The following is a 16,887-nucleotide window of genomic DNA, read 5'->3' on the forward strand; positions in this document are numbered from 1 at the left end:
GCAGTGGACCGCATGGCGATTCCAGAAAATTCAAAAACGAATCTGTCTTTCAGTCACAGAAGAGAGGTTGGATTGGAGGGCATCAATCATGACGGACACATTGGTTGTTTGCACAAGTTCCACCGTGGCCTCTCATAGGTAGTGTGCTGCGGTGCATCAAGCTTCATTCGGGCAGGGTGATTCTGGTGGCTTCCGAGTGGCCGCGCCGGCTGTGGTTTGTGGACCTTTTGCGTCCTAGCAGTGGACGTCCCATTCGCTTAGCTCATCTCTCAGGATTGCTGAGGCAGGGGCCCATATTTCAGACTGGGAGGATTGCTTCTGTCTAGCGACTTGGCTTTTGAGAGATGATGACTCCATTTGAAGGGTTAGTCAGAGCCTGTGATTGTGATTTTGCTTCAGGCAAGGAGACCTTCCACATCTTGGGATAGAGGGTGTTCGAATCTTGGTGTTTTCAAAGCAGGGTGTTTTGAAGGTGGACAGTCCACAGATCCTGGCCTTTTTGCAGCACAGTTTGGCCTATAATTCCCTTCAGGGCCAGATGGCAGCCTTGGGTTCCCTTCGAGGTAGGATTCAGGGAAGACCATTGGCATCTCATCTGGATGTAGGCCATTTCTTAAAGAGGGCAAATCATCTGCGTCTTCTGGTTTGGAAGATCTGTCCAGTATGGAATCTGAATTTGATTCTTCCGGTACTGTGTGGTTCTCCCTTTGAACCGATGAGGAGGGTTTTGTTAAAGGATTTAACCCTGAAGGCTCTTTTCCTGGAGGTTTTCTGTTCGGATAGGTGAATATCTGAGCTGCAAATGTTATGTAGAGACCCTTTCCTGTGTTTTTTGGAGAATGGGGTTTCCTTATGTACGGTTTGTTCCTTTTTGCCTAAGGTGGTGTCCTCCTTTCACCTTAACTAGGTTGTCGAGCTACCAACCTTTCCGAATTTGGCAGCTGATGCTCCGATGGCATGGGAGCTTCACTTTTTGGATGTGGCAAATTCTTTTGAGATATCTTAAGGTGACAAATGCCTTTTGGAGATTGGATCATCTGTTTGTTTATCCTATTCAGTGGAGCAAAGAACGGAAATAAGTCTTCCAAGGGTGCTATTGCACAATGGTTGAAGGAGGCGATAGCTTTGACTTATATCTGTAAGGGCTGATCAGTGCATTCCAGTAGGGCACAGGCAATCTCTTGGGTGGAATGTCAACTGCTTTCTCTGCAGGAGGTCTGTCGAGCAGTGATGTGGTCTTCTCTTCACACTTTTACCAGACATTACCGCTTGGATATGCGGGTGCCAGAAGAGGCAGCTTTTGGGGAATGTATGTTGTGCGCGGGTCTTTTGTGTTCCCGCCTAGAATAGAAGAGGGCTTGGGTACATCCCACTTGCCTGGACTGATCTAGGGTACAAACAGGAAAGGAAAATTGTTTCTTACCTGCTAATTTTCATTCTTGAAGTACCCTGGATCAGTCCAGAGACCCTTCCCCCATCTTTTGAAAGACTTCCTCGCTTCTGGATGTTGCTGGACTGGTATGTGATAGACTTAGATTGAGAAATGTACATAGTTTGGTATGTGTTTTGTGTTAAGTCAAGGGGGCCTAATTCCAGGGGGCTCCAACTTTGGTTCTCTGTTCTTCCTATTTTTGGGGGTTTGTTTACACAGACATCTTGATTTGGGTACAGGTCAATACTGAGGGACTGCAGGTGGCACACTCTATATAGCAGTGCCTCAAAGTTTTTTGTTCTCTGCCTCATCTGCTGGTAGGGATGTATAAACCCACTTATCTAGACCAGTGGTTCTCAACCTTTTTTCGGCCGGGACACACCTGACAGTTTTCACATGCGTGACACACTGAACATGTGACCGTCACGGGGTTAAATGTAAACATGCAATCTGCATCCACTGGAACCCCCTTGCCCTAGTTCTGCTCTGCATCCATTGTTGGAGGTCATTACCCATTGAACTCACCATGCAAAAAAAAGGTATTCTGGTTCTGATGACATCTCAGTTAAAGCAAAACAAACTCCCTTTACTACCAGGCACAATAGCCCTCCTTATGAAAAGGCAATAATTTACTATTAATGCATGTCCTATTGAGAAAACACAACAAATAAGATTGATACAATTGCCTACATGCTAGTAAAATACTTCACCTCGGGCACACACACAGAACCTACCTTCACCAAGTACAGAAAGACCACAAATTATAAATATGGAGACAGAAACTGGAATGGAAAACCAAAAAAAGCCACTCTGCATGCAGTGCAAACCTGGAGAAATGGAAAGAGAAAATATAACACCTAACACAGTCCCAGGATCTGCAATAATGCACAGAAACTAATCTGCACAAAGTTACACCTGCATTATGGAACACATAACCCTATCTATGAAAAGACAACACTACAAATATTAAATCCGGTCCCAAACAATAATTCACCTCCTATTAGGAAAACAGAACAAGCCAAGCTGCTATAGATCCCCACACAGAAATAACTGTAAAACTATATTAATAAATGTTTCAAAACAGCTGATGAACAGAACAATGTCAAACAATTAAAACTCATAAAAATTGTCCAAATATCAATAAAATATTTCAAAATAGCAGACACATTCCATAATACTCAATTAAAATAGCAGTCAATCAAGAAAAATAAACTTAAAATGCCACCTTTACTTACCCTCTCCAGCAACTCTCCTACTCCTTCCCCTTGAAAGCAAATACCAGGAGCAGCAGTGGCTGCTGAAGCTCTGTTCTCACACAAACATAGCAATATTAAGTCAGAGGCCCCCAAAATAAAAAAAATAAAATAAAAAATTTAAAATCGGCCCACGGGTTGGAACACGTACGCTCAATTATGCCGGCATCCGTTTTCCGAACCCGAGGCTGTCAGCGGGTTTGAGAACCGATGCCGGCAAAATTGAGCATCTGCTGTCAAACTCACTGCCAGCCGCCGCTCCTGTCAAAAAGGAGGCGCTAGGGACGCGCTAGTGTCCCTAGCGCCTCTTTTTACTGCGGGCCCTAATTTGCATAGGCCACCCTCCTGAATCACGCGCCCAGGAGAGTGGCCTGTGCACGCGCCGGGAGAGCGGGCGCTTGCCCGCTCTCCCGTGCGTTTTTCTGTACTAAGGGATAGATGCAGTTATAAAACTATACTTGTATTTAAAAATGTTACAGGTATAAAAGGACAAGATTTATCACGTTCACCAAATAGTATTTATTATAATTTTATGTAACCGAACCTTTATGGCACCTGTTTAGATTACATGATTCCATACATTAATTTATGTGCCTTATTGTAAACCATTGTGATAGTACTTATCTTAATGACGGTGTAGAAAAGATTTTAAATATCTGCCTGTGTCTCACACTCGCCCCAGTCACCTCCCTGCCCAGTCTCTGTCTCTCACACACTCGCCCCAGTCACCTCCCTGCCCAGTCTCTGTCTCTCACACACTCGCCCCAGTCACCTCCCTGCCCAGTCTCTGTCTCTCACACACACACTTTGTTTAGAGCCCCAATGCTGTGTTCCCCTTTAATTTCGCAGTGGCAGATTTCCCATTGCTGCCACTGCCTTCTCAGCCGCACTGAAGCAGCAAACATTTATTTTAGAAAAATATGCCACAGCACTCGAGCCTCGGCTGTTGGGATATCCCTAGGCTCCCGCTGACACCCACATCTGCCTGCTTTTACGGCCACTGGGAGCTCCAGTTGCCCATCTGTAATCAGCGTTGCTGAATGCCACTTTTACTTTAATTGCGGCTTTGCCGCGCTCACTGTTGCTTCAGTGGGGGGAAAATCCCCGGAGCAACCGGCCTCTTCGTGCTTGCAACTCATTGCTGCTTTGGGGAATCCCTGTCTATCACAGTTCCCTGCTGCTTTGGAAGCGGGAAATTCTGGCGCGGCTGGTCTCTTTTTTTTTTTTTTTTTTTTTTTTTCTTTGTGGCTCCCTGCGGTGTTTAATTTCAGCACTTCCAGCCCGTGGCTGCCATGGGCCTTGACACTGCCACTCCTCCCAGCCCCCCATCAAACCACCCCACTCCCGGGCTGTGAGATGCCCCCCTTCTTCCTGCCCCACTGGCCAATCCGCGGCTTCTTCCTCCCACTGGCAGGAAGAAGGGAGGAGGCTTCCGATTGGCCCGAGGGGACAGGAAAAAGGTGTAAAGGGAAGTAGAACTTGTACATTCTCCCCCCTTTTGAGTTAATTCTATGTTTTCTCAAACCAGTTACCTGTTCCTCTAACCTCTCCCCCTTTTCTATCCGCTCTTCTCTATCCTGTTCACTTCTCTTAACTGATCAGAAAAATAAGAGAGGCTATTTGTTATAATGTAACTTTTTTTTTTCTTCCGATCTCTCTTCCTCTTCTTCTCTATCGTTTTATGTAAACCGATGTGATGTCCATACGAACTTCGGTATATAAAGATGTTTAAAATAAGTAACTGGGGCTGTGGGACATGGGAGCCGCGACACACCAGATGGTGCTTGGTGACACGTTGGTGTGTCGCGACACACCGGTTGAGAATGTGTGATCTGTGGCACTTCAGAAATGTAAATAAGCAGGTAACCAATTTTCCTATACTGCTCGCTGTTAGCCTTGGTTTTTAAGACCTTTGTTTTCTCTGAACATTTTTTTTTTTTAATAACTTTTATATATGGCTGTATTTTCTTCTGAATCTTGATCACTTCTTTTCCAAAGGAAGGAAGAATGAGAGAGAAGTGGGGTAGAAGTATGTTGAGCTGTTCTGCATGGCTGAATGATGGAAGGAAACGGGACAGAAAACATATGTAGTAGATCAGTCCATTGGCTTCAACAAGACGACAGTGATGATGCTGATTCTAAGCCATGGCTCTGGAAATTTTCAAATTGCTTTTCTGCTTCTGAACAGACCGTATCGTCTAGTGAGAAAACGGTAATTACTTGGTGTATCATTATAAATTGTGAACCTTTTTATTAGGTGAAGAGAAAGCTGTGAACATTCATGTTGTAGACTATTTATTTATTTTTAACTGAGTGCATATTCATGTGGGCTATATTTAAGACAAAGGTAAGGGCCTCTTTGTATATTGAACATTTTAACAAGTGTTTTTCTTGTACTGGAGAACTGAAGATAGGGGCTTACGAATCTCTTCTTTAATTATCAAGAAGAAATTTTGCCATAAGTGCATAGTGGGAGAAACCCCCAATAAGGCACTTAGCCACTCTGAACACATTGGTTGATTCTGTTTGTTTATAGTTTTGTTTTTTTTGTTTTTTTTTTCCCCCAGAACAGTTACATGGAGAACAAGAATCCTGTAGTGGAACTGAAAGACGTTCCACCACCTCATCATGCTGGCTCCAACCTATTTTCAGCTGTGCCACTTCCTAATATTCATACCCTTCAGCAAACACAAGTCCAGACTGGCCCCAAAGTAAGCTGCTGTGCTCACTGCACTAATGGCTCAACTTGCACCCCAGAGATACGGTGTGGTGGTGGTGGTGGTGGTGGTGGTGGTGGTAACCAGAGTCACCCTAACGTAGTGTTAGACTCGCATGACCCTGGGACGGTCACTTGTCAAGTGGGATCAGGATATTCATTTCAGCCTGGAAGCCCCCTGAAGAATGTCCCTTCCAGAAACCATTTTGCGGGCCTTGCCAGCAGCTTCCCCGGCATGTGCATTGAGAATAACGTGTCTTCTTGCCAGCTTCACTCTCCTTCCCAGCACCTCTCCTGTTGTGGGAAAGTTCACCTGCCGTCCTGCCATGGCAGTGTGCGCAAGCTGCATCAAGTTCCAGCACTTCAGCCCTGCGCCTCTTCCGGCTTTTTCCCCTGTTCTAAGTTCACCGGTGGGGCCGCGGGGCACTTGAAAGAGCACCTCACACTGCCTGACCGGTCTCCACATGTGTGCACCAACTCTTTACATCTAAACCTGGCCCCGTCTCTCTATCTAAAGGGCTCACATTTCTGTGACGACTGTCTGGGAAAGGTTTGTATTTCACTTCTTGGGTTTTTTTTTTTTTGGGTTTTGGTTTAGATGATATTAATATATAAAAACAGGTGCAACATAGGTTGCATCCTGACATCTCTTATATTTTTGTCAGTTTTAATATGCCAGAAATGTTTTATTATGAGGCTGATGTGCAACACCACTTAAGCCGGATAAGTTCCAACTAAGTGGTGAAAGTGGAATAGGAGTAATGAGTTATTTGGCTAACTGTGGTTCCTGTTCATTCCCAGATCAGTCCAGACAAGTGGGTTTATGCACCCCCACCAGCAGATGGAGGCAGAGAACAAAAACTTTGAGGCACTGCTACATAACCGAGAGTGCCACCTGCAGTCCCTCAGTATTTCTCTATCTCCAGCAGATGTAGAGGGGCAGTCCTGCGGTCTGTTAGTTTACTTTTTTTTTTTAAAGTTAGTTTAGAGTATGGAAAAAAAGATTCGGAGCTCCCAGAGGTGTTAGGTACCTTCGTGGGCCATCCCTTTGGTGTGAGCAGGGCAAGCGGGGGATATCCCTGGCCAGGCTCGACCCTTGATGCCAGGGGTCCTGGTTCCTCGCTTCCACTGAAGCTAGCCTGTGGAAGCGTCCTGGAGCCCCAGAAGCAGAGGTTTTTTTTTTTTGGTTTTTTTTTCTGTCATCTTTCTGTCTTTCCTTGGGAGGCTGGGGCCTTCAGGGATGTTGGTACGGCTAACATATTCCCTTGCTGTGGCTCTGTGGGCTCAATGTCAGGGGGAGGAGAGGCTCATGTGGCTTGTGCTATCCGTTCAGAGCCCGGATAGCGGCACAGCTGCAGCGCCTTTTTTTTTTTCTTCTGCTCGCTCTGTTTTTAGCCCCAAGCGCCATGCTGACTCCTGCTGTACACGGGGAAATCCTGTCAGGCCAGCGGAAGGAGATGTTCTTGCCTCAGTGCGGCCCTTCTCTGCTCAAACTGTGTCTCTGGAGGCAAGGGAGCCTCGACATAGACTCCCAGGGGCAGGCACTGCTCTTGGGCTGCAGAGGGGGGGGGGGGGGGCCGAGGGGGAGGCACAGAGACGGCAGCCATTTTAGATCCATTTGGCAGGAGCCTTGCCTTGGCTGTGGAGAGCAGGGATTCCCTTCCCCCGCTTTCTCCTGTGGGATCGGATGGGGGTGGGGAGGGGCCAGCAAACACAGGAAAGGACTCCCTGACTGAGCAGGTGACCCGCGGTAGCTTTTCGGCTGATTTCGCTCTGCTGATGCACAAGGCCTGTCTCGCCAGGCAGGAGCTGGTGAGTAAGCGGCCAGCCTCTCAGCCGGTCCGAGTTGACCTTAAGAGGCCTCCGACTGAGGTTCCTCTGTGGAAGGGGGGCATTTTGTGCCTGTTGGTTCTCACGTGTTCACTTGGTGATGATACTTCCTCCAAGGATTCAGAGGGTGCTGATTCAACAGCCGATGATCCCCAGGAGCCGCAAGTGGACTAGGGCACGGATCTGGGGGCTGGGTCTCTGGGGGACCCGGATACGGATGAGGTCCTTTTCACAGAAGGGGATGATCCTAGGGTTGTAGGTATAGAGGTACAGAGAAGGGCAACTAAAATGATAAAGGGGATGGAACAGCTCCTCCATGAGGAAAGACTGAAGAGGTTAGGGCTGTTCAGCTTGGAGAAGAGACGGCTGAGGTCTTTAACATCATGAGAGGTCTTGAATGAGTAGATGTGAATCTGTTGTTTACATTTTCAAATAATAGAAGGACTAGGGGGGCACTCCTTGAAGTTAGCAAGTAGCACATTTAAGACTAATTGGAGAAAAGTCTTTTTCACTCAACGCACAATTAAGCTCTGGAATTTGTTGCCAGAGGATGTGGTTAGTGCAGTTAGTGTAGCAGGGTTCAAAAAAGGTTTGGATAAGTTCTTGGAGGAGAAGTCCATTAACTGCTATTAAACAAGTTTGCTTAGGGAATAGCCACTGCTATTAATTGCATCAGTGGCATGGGATCTTCTTAGTGTTTGGGTAATTGCCAGGTTCTTGTGGCCTGGTTTGGCCTCTGTTGGAAACAGGATGCTGGGCTTGATGGACCCTTGGTCTGACCCAGCATGGCAATTTCTTATGTTCTTATTTTGTAAGGATGAATTGCGACCGCTCATCCCTCAGGTTCTGGAGGAACTGCGGATTAAGGTGATGTAGGAGGACTCCGACATGGAGAGGATAAACCCGGTGTTGGAGGGTCTGCGTGGACCACAGAGGACATTCCCCTTGCCGAAGCAGGTGAAGAAGTTCAGTGGGATTCCCCTGAGGCTGGATTGAAGGTAGCCAGAGCTATGGTCATGTTGTACCCCCTGCCCGACAGCATCTTGGAGATGTGGATACGGTGGTATCAGCGATGACTAAGACCATTCAGGTGGCAGGGTCTGGCGGCTTTCAAGGATGTTCAGGATCAGAAGCTGGAGATCCTGTTGAAGAGGCTGAGTTCTCTGCTCTGAGCCTGAGGGCTACGATCTGTGCCAGCCTTATGCAGAGGCCTTGTTTGTGCTGGGTGCAGAAGGTGCAGGCGTCTGCTAGAGGTACCCCTGGGGCTGCTGGCCAGGATGCTCGCCTGGAAGCAGGTGTGGCTTATGTGGCGGATGCCCTCTATGATTTTGCTTCACACTTCAGCTAGGAACATGTTGGCCATGCAAAGGCTTCTGTGACTATGCGATTGGTTGGCAGATGTTTGGTTGAAGGTGCAACTTGCTAATCTCCCTTTTTAAGTGGCAGTTATTGTTCGGTGAGACTCCTAAGGGGAGTAGGTTGCCTGAGAATGATAAGGGCAAGTAAGATGACTTTTTCATCTTGCTCTCTCTTCCGTGAGATGAGGTGTCTGCCTTTTATCTTAGCCAAACCATGGAGTTACTGGGGCTTTTGTTTGTCGCCCACATCTCCCCCTGTGAGGGAGCTTCATCTTTTGGATGTGCGTTGGGTTCTCCTAAGATATCTCAAGGTGTGACTAAACATTACCATTTGGATGTTAGGGCCCCAGAGGAGGGTGCCTTTGAGGAAAGTGAACTGAGTGCAAGGTCTTTTGGGATCCCACCCAGTGTAAAGGGGCTTGGCTACATCCTACTTGTCTGGATTAATCTGGGTATGAACAGGAAAGGAAGACTGGTTCTTACCTGCTAATTTTCGTTGCTGGAATACCACAGACCAGTTTACACTCCCAGCCCATTCTGATTATTTTTCAAAAGACCTCTCCTGATTCTGAATGCTGCTGGTGTGATGCAGAGTTTTAATTTTGTTTCTGCAGAAGATAAACTGTATATAGTTCTTGCAGTTTGGAGATTTTAAAAACATTTTCTTTCTTGACCATAGTTCAGGGATCAGTTTGGTTGGGAGTTCCAGCTTGTTCCACAACTCTTTTTTTAAAGGAAGAGATCCTGGTGATTTGGAGTTACACACCTTGGCTTGGGTACAGGTCAATAATAAGGGACTGCAGGTGGCATTCTCAGTTATGTAGCAGTGCCTCAGTTTTTGTTCTCTGCCTTCATCTGCTGGTAGGAATGCATAAACCCCCTTGTCTGGACTGATCCGTGGTATTACAGGAATGAAAACTAGCAGATAAGAACCAATTTTCCTTTGTCCCATTAAACCTGTTGTGAAATTAGGCACACCGGATAAGGTTATTCAGCTAACTTGCCAAGCCACATAGTGGCTGAATAGGGACCTCTACAAGTCCACTAATATTGTTATTGCTAACGTCTTTTGTAGCAGGTTTTCAGATATAGTTTTTGGATATTCTCTTGTAACTTATATTGAAATTTAGAGTAAATGTTAGTTGTGATTTGTTTTTTATTCTGGATCCACATATTGTACTCCTAAATGTTTATAATCTGTCTGTCTCTAAAAATGTTTCAACAGCCTACCAGTAGTAGTGTAATAGATGCTGATAAAATTTGGCCAAATATTCCTCCTCCAAGCACTCAGTCTGCACCAATTGCTATTCCCATCTGCAATGGCTGTGGCACCACAGGAACAGCAAAAGATGCAACGTTGCTGGCAACAAGCATTGGGACACCACCACAGTTTGGTAAATATTTTAAACTATTTCAATTGCTAGGAATTTAAAGCTTCTATTTTAAATCTCAAAGTTAATTTCCACTACTTCCTGCTACTACTTAATAGCTTTTTTATTTTTTGCACACATGGCAGTTTCCTCCTGCTCCCTTTTTTGAGTATTACCAGCTCAATCGGAACTATAGCTGGCATACTCCACCCCACCGAACATAGCTAGTCAGATCATTGCAGAAACTCTCTTGGGCTGAAGGGCCATGCACCAAGGTCCCCTGTTGTCACTCTTAACCAATAACCATGATTCCCTCCACCCCAGGGGCTGTGAGCGGAGAATACTGTAGAACCTAGGAAGCTGAAAACTCCAACTCTGACCTGGCAACCTTCTGCTTGCCACTTGGCTGGTCCACTGCGTTCTGTTTTTAATTGAGTGAGAGTGCCACTACTGCATTGATATCTCCTGACTTGCTCACAAAAAAAAAGAAGACAGTTTTATATCAAAACATAGGCTTAATTTTTGTGTGTGCATTTGACATCAAAGTGGTAATCATAGTCTGTCGTGTCGTAATTTTTATGTTCTCAACTGTAGGATCCCCAGTTCCTCAGCACCTAGAAGCAAACTGATGTTCTGTCCTGTTGTGATTGCAGGAGTCGTGTAAATAGCATTTCCATTATATGAGAAAACATGAAGCAGCTGACTGTTCACACAGGCATTAAGAACACTGTTTATATTCTGCCTTCCAAGCACTTCAAAATAGAGTGAATTCAAGTACACTAGATATTCCCTGTTCAGAGGGCTTACAATCCAAGGGCCTGATTTACTCAGACGTTTCTCCCATTCTGTGATGGGGGAGTGCTTACTAAGTGAGACACTGAGGCCTGGATTTTCTAAGGTCGCAGACCTTAGAAAATCCGGTGGTAACGGGGGGGGGGGGGGGGTGAATGGGGGGGGGGGGGGGGGGCGGGCCTGCGAAATCCGGCAGCCATTGCATCACTGCGGTGCACTGGCTGCCGGCTTTCGCACCGAATAACTACACCATAAAAGGTGTAGTTCCCTGTACGTACCTGGATCAGTCCAGACCGTGGGTTATGTCCCCATTCCAGCAGATGGAGTCAGCCAAAGCTTTGAGGGGGCGTCACCATAAGTACTACTACCCCCTCTGCAGGAGTTCAGTATCTTCTGACTCCAGCAGATGCGAGTAGGGGAATCTGGGCTTGCTCCCGATTACCTGTAACCATTGTTCCCTTGATTGGGTTTTTCTTCTCTGTCTATTATATTTAGTTGTTTTGGATCAAGTTTGTTCTTAAAAAAAAAAAAAAAAAGTTAATTGGTTTAATTGGAGAGGCGTGGCTTCCTTTTGGTGCTGTCTCTCTGTCTCTCTCTCTCCTTTCCCGGCGACTAGGCTGTTGTTGTCCACCTGGGTAAGTTGTATTGGTTTTTGCTGTATTTTTCTTTTGCAGCTTATTTGGACGCGGCGGCCGGTGGAACCGGCCTCCCAGCGTTTTCTCCCTCTCCCGCGGCCATCTTGCCGGCTCCTCGTGGGCTGTAGCAGGGAGCAGGGAGCTCTTCTTCGGCGGGTTGTGAGGCCAGGAAGGCCCCCCCGCGGCCTCGTGGCCTGCAGCAGGGAGTAGGGAGCTCTTCTTCGGCGGGTTGTGAGGCCAGGAAGGCCCCCCCGCGGCGCCGTTTTTCAGCCGGCGGGCAGTGCAGGCCGATCGGGCCCCCCCGCACCAGCGTTTCTCCTCTCGGCCCCCCCGAGGCTTTCTGATTTTTTTATTTTTTTTTTGCCTGCCTGCCCCGTTTTCGCCAGCACTCCCGATGCTGCGGCTGTTGCGTTGTTCGGCCTGCGGCGATCCGGGATCGCGCATTTCGCGCGAGGGGATCTGCGCTCGGTGCCTCCCCGGGGGGGGCAGGCACGTTGCGGTCCCGGGACGATTTTTCCTTTTTGGCAGGCTTGCCCGGGCGGTGCGGGCCGGCCCCTCCCCCATCCCTGGCGGGAACGGCGGCCATATTGCATTCCCTGCACCCTGAGGGGACTCAGGCAGCGCGGGAGGACAGGGATTCCTCCAAAGTTTGTTTTACTTTAAAAAAAAAAAAAAAAAAATTAAAAAGGGTTCAATTTGGGACGGCGTGACTTCCCTTTGCGTTGTCTCTTCCTTCCTCTCTCTCTCTCTTCTTCTGTGTTTTTTTCTTTACAGCTGATTTTGCTCGTGGCTGCTTCGGCTTCGCCGCGTTTTTCTCCCTCACCAGCAGCCATTTTGCCGGTTCCTCGTGGGCTGCGGAGGTGAGCGGGGAGATCTTCGTTGGCGGGTTGTGAGGCCAGGAGGGCCCCCCCGCGGCACCGTTCATCAGCGGGCAGTGCAGGCCGCTCGGGCCCCCCCCGCGGCATCGTTCTTCATCGGCGGGCAGTGCAGGCCGCTCGGGCCCCCCCGCGGCGCCGTTCTTCATCGGCGGGCAGTGCAGGCCGCTCGGGCCCCCCCGCGGCACCGTTCTTCATCGGCGGGCAGTGCAGGCCGCTCGGGCCCCCCCGCGCCGGCGTTTTTCCTTCGTGGCCCCCCCCCCGAGGCTTTTCGTTTATTTTGCCTGTCTCCTCCGTTGTCAGCAGTGCTCACGATGCCGCGGTCAGCACGTTGCTCGACCTGCGGTGAGCCGGGATCACGGATTGCTCGTGAGGGGATCTGTGCTTGGTGCCTCCCCGGGGGGGAGGGCCCGTCGCAGTCCCTTAGCGAATTTTTTGTTTTTGACAGGCATGCCCGGGCGGCGCGGGCCGGCCCCTCCTCCATTACTGGCGGGAACGGCGGCCATGTTACATGCCCAGCGCCCTGAGGGGACTCAGGCAGCGCTGGATGACAGGGACTCCCCCGAGGGCTCTCCACCGAATTTGCTGCCGGACAACAGCCTGACGGGCCGGGGTCCACGGGGTTCCCCCCACCGGGGCTTCCTCGAGTAGGCTGGGATTCTCCCCGGACTTTGTACGGTTACTGCACACTGCGTATTTGCAGGGCCTTGTCGCTCCCGCAGCACCGTCTCCAGCCAAGGTCCCGGGCTCTCGCCTCCCTCTCAGGCCCCCCCCGTCCCGGCGGGTGTGGGGGCCACCCTGCCTCCCGCCCGCACCTGGATCCTGGGCCGGACCTGGGAGAAGGGGGCCAAGGGGATTCCACCTCAGAGGGGGACGATCCGCACACGCTGCGTCTCTTCCAGGGGGAAGAGCTGGACGAACTTATTCCACTCATTATCCAGGAGCTGGATCTCGATCCGCCGCCGGACCCGCCCGCTCCAGTAGCGCCCGCCGTCGTCTCGTCGGCCAAGAAGGGAGATCCGGTGCTGGCAGCCCTCCGGCCGAGGGCTCGGGCGTTTTCCCAGCCATGATTCCTTCCTGCAGCTTGGGACGCCCCGGAGGCTTCCCTTAAGGTCAGTCGGGCCATGGAGAAGCTGTATCCGCTAACAGAGGATTTCCTGGATCTCATCAAGGTTCCGAAAGTGGATTCCGCGGTGTTGGCGGTCACGAAGAGGACGACCATACCAGTGATGGGTGGCGCGGCCTTCCGGGATACGCAGGATCGCAAGTTGGAAGTCTTCCTCCAGCGGGTCTTCCAGGTCTCCGCGCTGGGGATGCGGGCGGTGATGTGCAGCTCGCTGGCTCAGAGGGCGCGCCTTCTCTGGGGGCAACAACTTCTCCCCTCTCGGGTTCTGCCGGCTGAGGAGGCCGCCCAAGCGGATGGGCTGGAAACTGCGGTGGCGTACGGGGCTGACGCCTCCTATGACCTGCTTCTATGACCTGCTTCGGGTCCTGGCCCGAGACATGGTCTCAGTAGTGGCGGCGCGTCGCCTTCTATGGCTGCGCAACTGGGTGGCGGACACTTCCAAGTCGAGCCTGGGTTCCATGCCATCCAGGGGTAAGTTCCTGTTCAGAGAGGATTTGGACCAGATCATCAAGTCACTGGGGGAAAGCGCAGTTCATCGTCTGCCGGAGGACAGGTACCGGACCTCCAGGGCGTTTTCGTCCTCCCGCACCAGATCCAGGGCGCAACGGCGCTATAGGAACTACAGACCGGCGGTCTTCAGGCCCTCTGCCCCCAGGTCGCAGCCCTGGTCCCGCTCCTTTCGCGGGTGTAGGCCTGTGCGTCCCGCCTCGGGAACGGGACAACCCTCTCCCAAGTCCTCCCAATGATGTTCGGCTCGCCCACTCCACCGTACCCCGGTTTGGGGGACGGCTGGCATTCTTCTACCAGGAGTGGGCGCGGATCACCTCGGACCAGTGGGGCTTGGACACCATAGAAAATGGCTACGCGTTGGAATTTGTCCGCGCTCCAAAGGGACGGTTCATCTTCTCCCCCTGCGGATCGGCCTCCAAGCGAAGGGAGGTGCAGTTGACACTGGACAGGCTTCGGGTGATTGGCGCCATTGCGCCCGTGCCCTCCAGAGAGGTGGGCTTGGGCCATTATTCCATCTACTTCGTGGTACCCAAGAAGGATGGCTCCTACCGGCCCATCCTGGACTTGAAGGAAGTCAACAAATCCCTCCGGGTGGTTCGGTTTCGGATGGAAATGCTGCGCTCGGTGGTGGCGGCGGTGCATCGAGGGGAGTTCCTAGCCTCCTTGGACCTGACGGAGGCCTACACGGAATCGGGAGGTTCGGGTCCTATCGGACAACGCGACCACGGTGGCCTACATCAACCGGCAGGGCGGCACTCGCAGTCCACAGGTCGCGCTCGAAGCAGCCATGCTGATGCAGTGGGCGGAACGACATCTGGTCCGTCTGGCGGCCTCGCGCATCGCGGGCGTGGACAACGTCCAGGCGGATTTCCTCAGTCGCCAGCGCCCCGGGGAATGGTCCCTCTCCGACGAGGCGATGCAGCTGCTTGTTCGCTGGTGGGGAACTCCCCACAGGGATCTAATGGCGTCCGCGCAAAACGCAAAGGCTCCCCGTTTCCTCAGTCGTCGAAGAGAGCGAGGAGCAGAGGGTGTGGATGCTCTGGTGCTCCCGTGGCCGGACCATCTTCTTCTCTATGCGTTCCCGCCATGGCCTCTGGTGGGAAGACTACTCCGCAGAATAGAAGCTCATCGGGGACTCGTGCTCTTCGTCGCACCAGAATGGCCACGGAGACCCTGGTTTGCGGACCTTCTCCAACTGGTGATTGACGGCCCCATCCGCCTGGGACATCTCCCTCGCCTCCTGCATCACGGCCCGGTATTTTTCGACCAGGCAGAACTCCTCTGTCTTGCGGCCTGGCTTTTGAGAGGCAACGTCTCTGCTGCCGAGGTTACCAGGAGGCGGGAGTGTCAACGCTCTTGCGTTCCAAGAAGACTTCGACGTCGGCGACCTACGTTCGGGTCTGGAAGGTTTTCGAACTGTGGTGCACCGACCAGAACACGAGACCCACAAAGGCTTCGGTTCCTCAGATCCTTCAGTTTCTACAAGCGGGGGTAGACAAGGGGCTCGCCTATAATTCACTGCGAGTTCAGGTGGCCGCCCTTGGGTCGCACCCGGATATTATGCGTTTCCTCAGGGGTGTCAAGCACTTGCGACCTCCGGTCCGGGAACCTTGTCCCGCTTGGAGTCTTAACCTCGTGCTCCGCTCTATGTCGGACCCTCCGTTCGAACCATTGCGCAATGCGACGATTAAGGACCTCACTCTCAAGACAGTGTTTCTGGTGGCCATTTGCTCCGCTCGACGCATCTCGGAACTGCAGGCCCTGTCGCGTAGAGAACCCTATCTCCGCTTCTCTGACTCCGGAGTTTCGCTCCGCACTGTTCCCTCCTTCCTTCCGAAGGCGGTGTCTGCGTTCCATGTGAATCAGACGGTGGAACTGCCGTCTTTCTCGTCGTCTGAACCAAGGGCTCTCCGACTTCTGGATGTCAAGCGCGCTCTGCGTATCTATCTGGAGGCTACGAATGAGTTCCGGACTTCCGACCATCTCTTCGTACTTTGGCCCGGTCCTCGGAAGGGTGCCCAGGCCTCAAAGACGACCGTGGCCCGATGGCTGAAAGCCAGCATTGCCGCTTCTTACACTGGGGCGGGGCGGACTCCCCCGCCCGACATCGGGGCGCATTCTACGCGTTCGCAGGCGGCTTCCTGGGCGGAGACTCGTTCGGTCTCCCCACAGGAAATCTGTCGTGCGGCCACCTGGAAGTCGTTACACACGTTCTCGAGGCACTATCGTCTGCACCTCGCCTCTTCTGTCTCTGGGCATTTTGGCGAGCAGGTTCTCCGAGCAGGCCTCGCAGGACCCCACCCGGTTTAGGGAAGCTTGGGTACATCCCACGGTCTGGACTGATCCAGGTACGTACAGGGAAAAGAAAATTATTACTTACCTGCTAATTTTCGTTCCTGTAGTACCATGGATCAGTCCAGACGCCCACCACTTCTGGGTTGTAATCCTGCTCAGCTGTCTTCTATGGGGCGATAGTGATCATTCCTGTTTTTCACGATTTCTCAGTTCTCACTGTATTTCGCAGTCCCTCTTGGGGTTGGCGCGCTGTATTCATGTCCTCCTACCCGTTGGTGGGAGGGTTACAGTTCATTCTTTGGGTGTGCGGCTGTTTGTTACCGTTCACTTTAAACTTGATCCAATACGGGGGTTTGTTTGTTTACTCGGGCTTTGATATACTCGATACTGAACTCCTGCAGAGGGGGTAGTAGTACTTATGGTGACGCCCCCTCAAAGCTTTGGCTGACTCCATCTGCTGGAATGGGGACATAACCCACGGTCTGGACTGATCCATGGTACTACAGGAACGAAAATTAGCAGGTAAGTAATAATTTTCTTTTATTTGGCACGAAGCTAGCGGCAAAAAGGGCCTTTACCTTTTCGCCGTCAGCGACATCTCCGCAGAGTCGGCCCCGGTGCCGTCCCGACTCCTCCTTTTCCGGGGCCGACTCCGCCCCCATTTGAAAATGACCCCCTAAGTTTTGTGCTTGAAG

General features: G+C 51.1%; 1 protein-coding gene across 3 annotated transcripts in view; it reads left to right on the forward strand.

Moving 5' to 3' along the window:
• Positions 1-16,887, forward strand: part of MARF1 (meiosis regulator and mRNA stability factor 1) — a 76,599-nt gene that overhangs the window by 4,725 nt on the left and 54,987 nt on the right. For 2 of the 3 annotated variants that reach the window (XM_029576015.1, XM_029576014.1), the window contains exons 2-4: positions 4,684-4,897; positions 5,253-5,951; positions 9,815-9,983. In XM_029576015.1, coding sequence (XP_029431875.1) covers positions 4,742-4,897; positions 5,253-5,951; positions 9,815-9,983 — 1,024 coding nt within the window. In that variant the 5' untranslated portion in view covers positions 4,684-4,741. The remainder of the gene's footprint in view (positions 1-4,683; positions 4,898-5,252; positions 5,952-9,814; positions 9,984-16,887) is intronic. The other variant, XM_029576016.1, reaches the window with a different exon arrangement.

This window comes from Rhinatrema bivittatum, chromosome 14, assembly GCF_901001135.1.
Source record: "Rhinatrema bivittatum chromosome 14, aRhiBiv1.1, whole genome shotgun sequence".
NCBI classification, from domain to species: Eukaryota; Metazoa; Chordata; class Amphibia; order Gymnophiona; family Rhinatrematidae; genus Rhinatrema; species Rhinatrema bivittatum.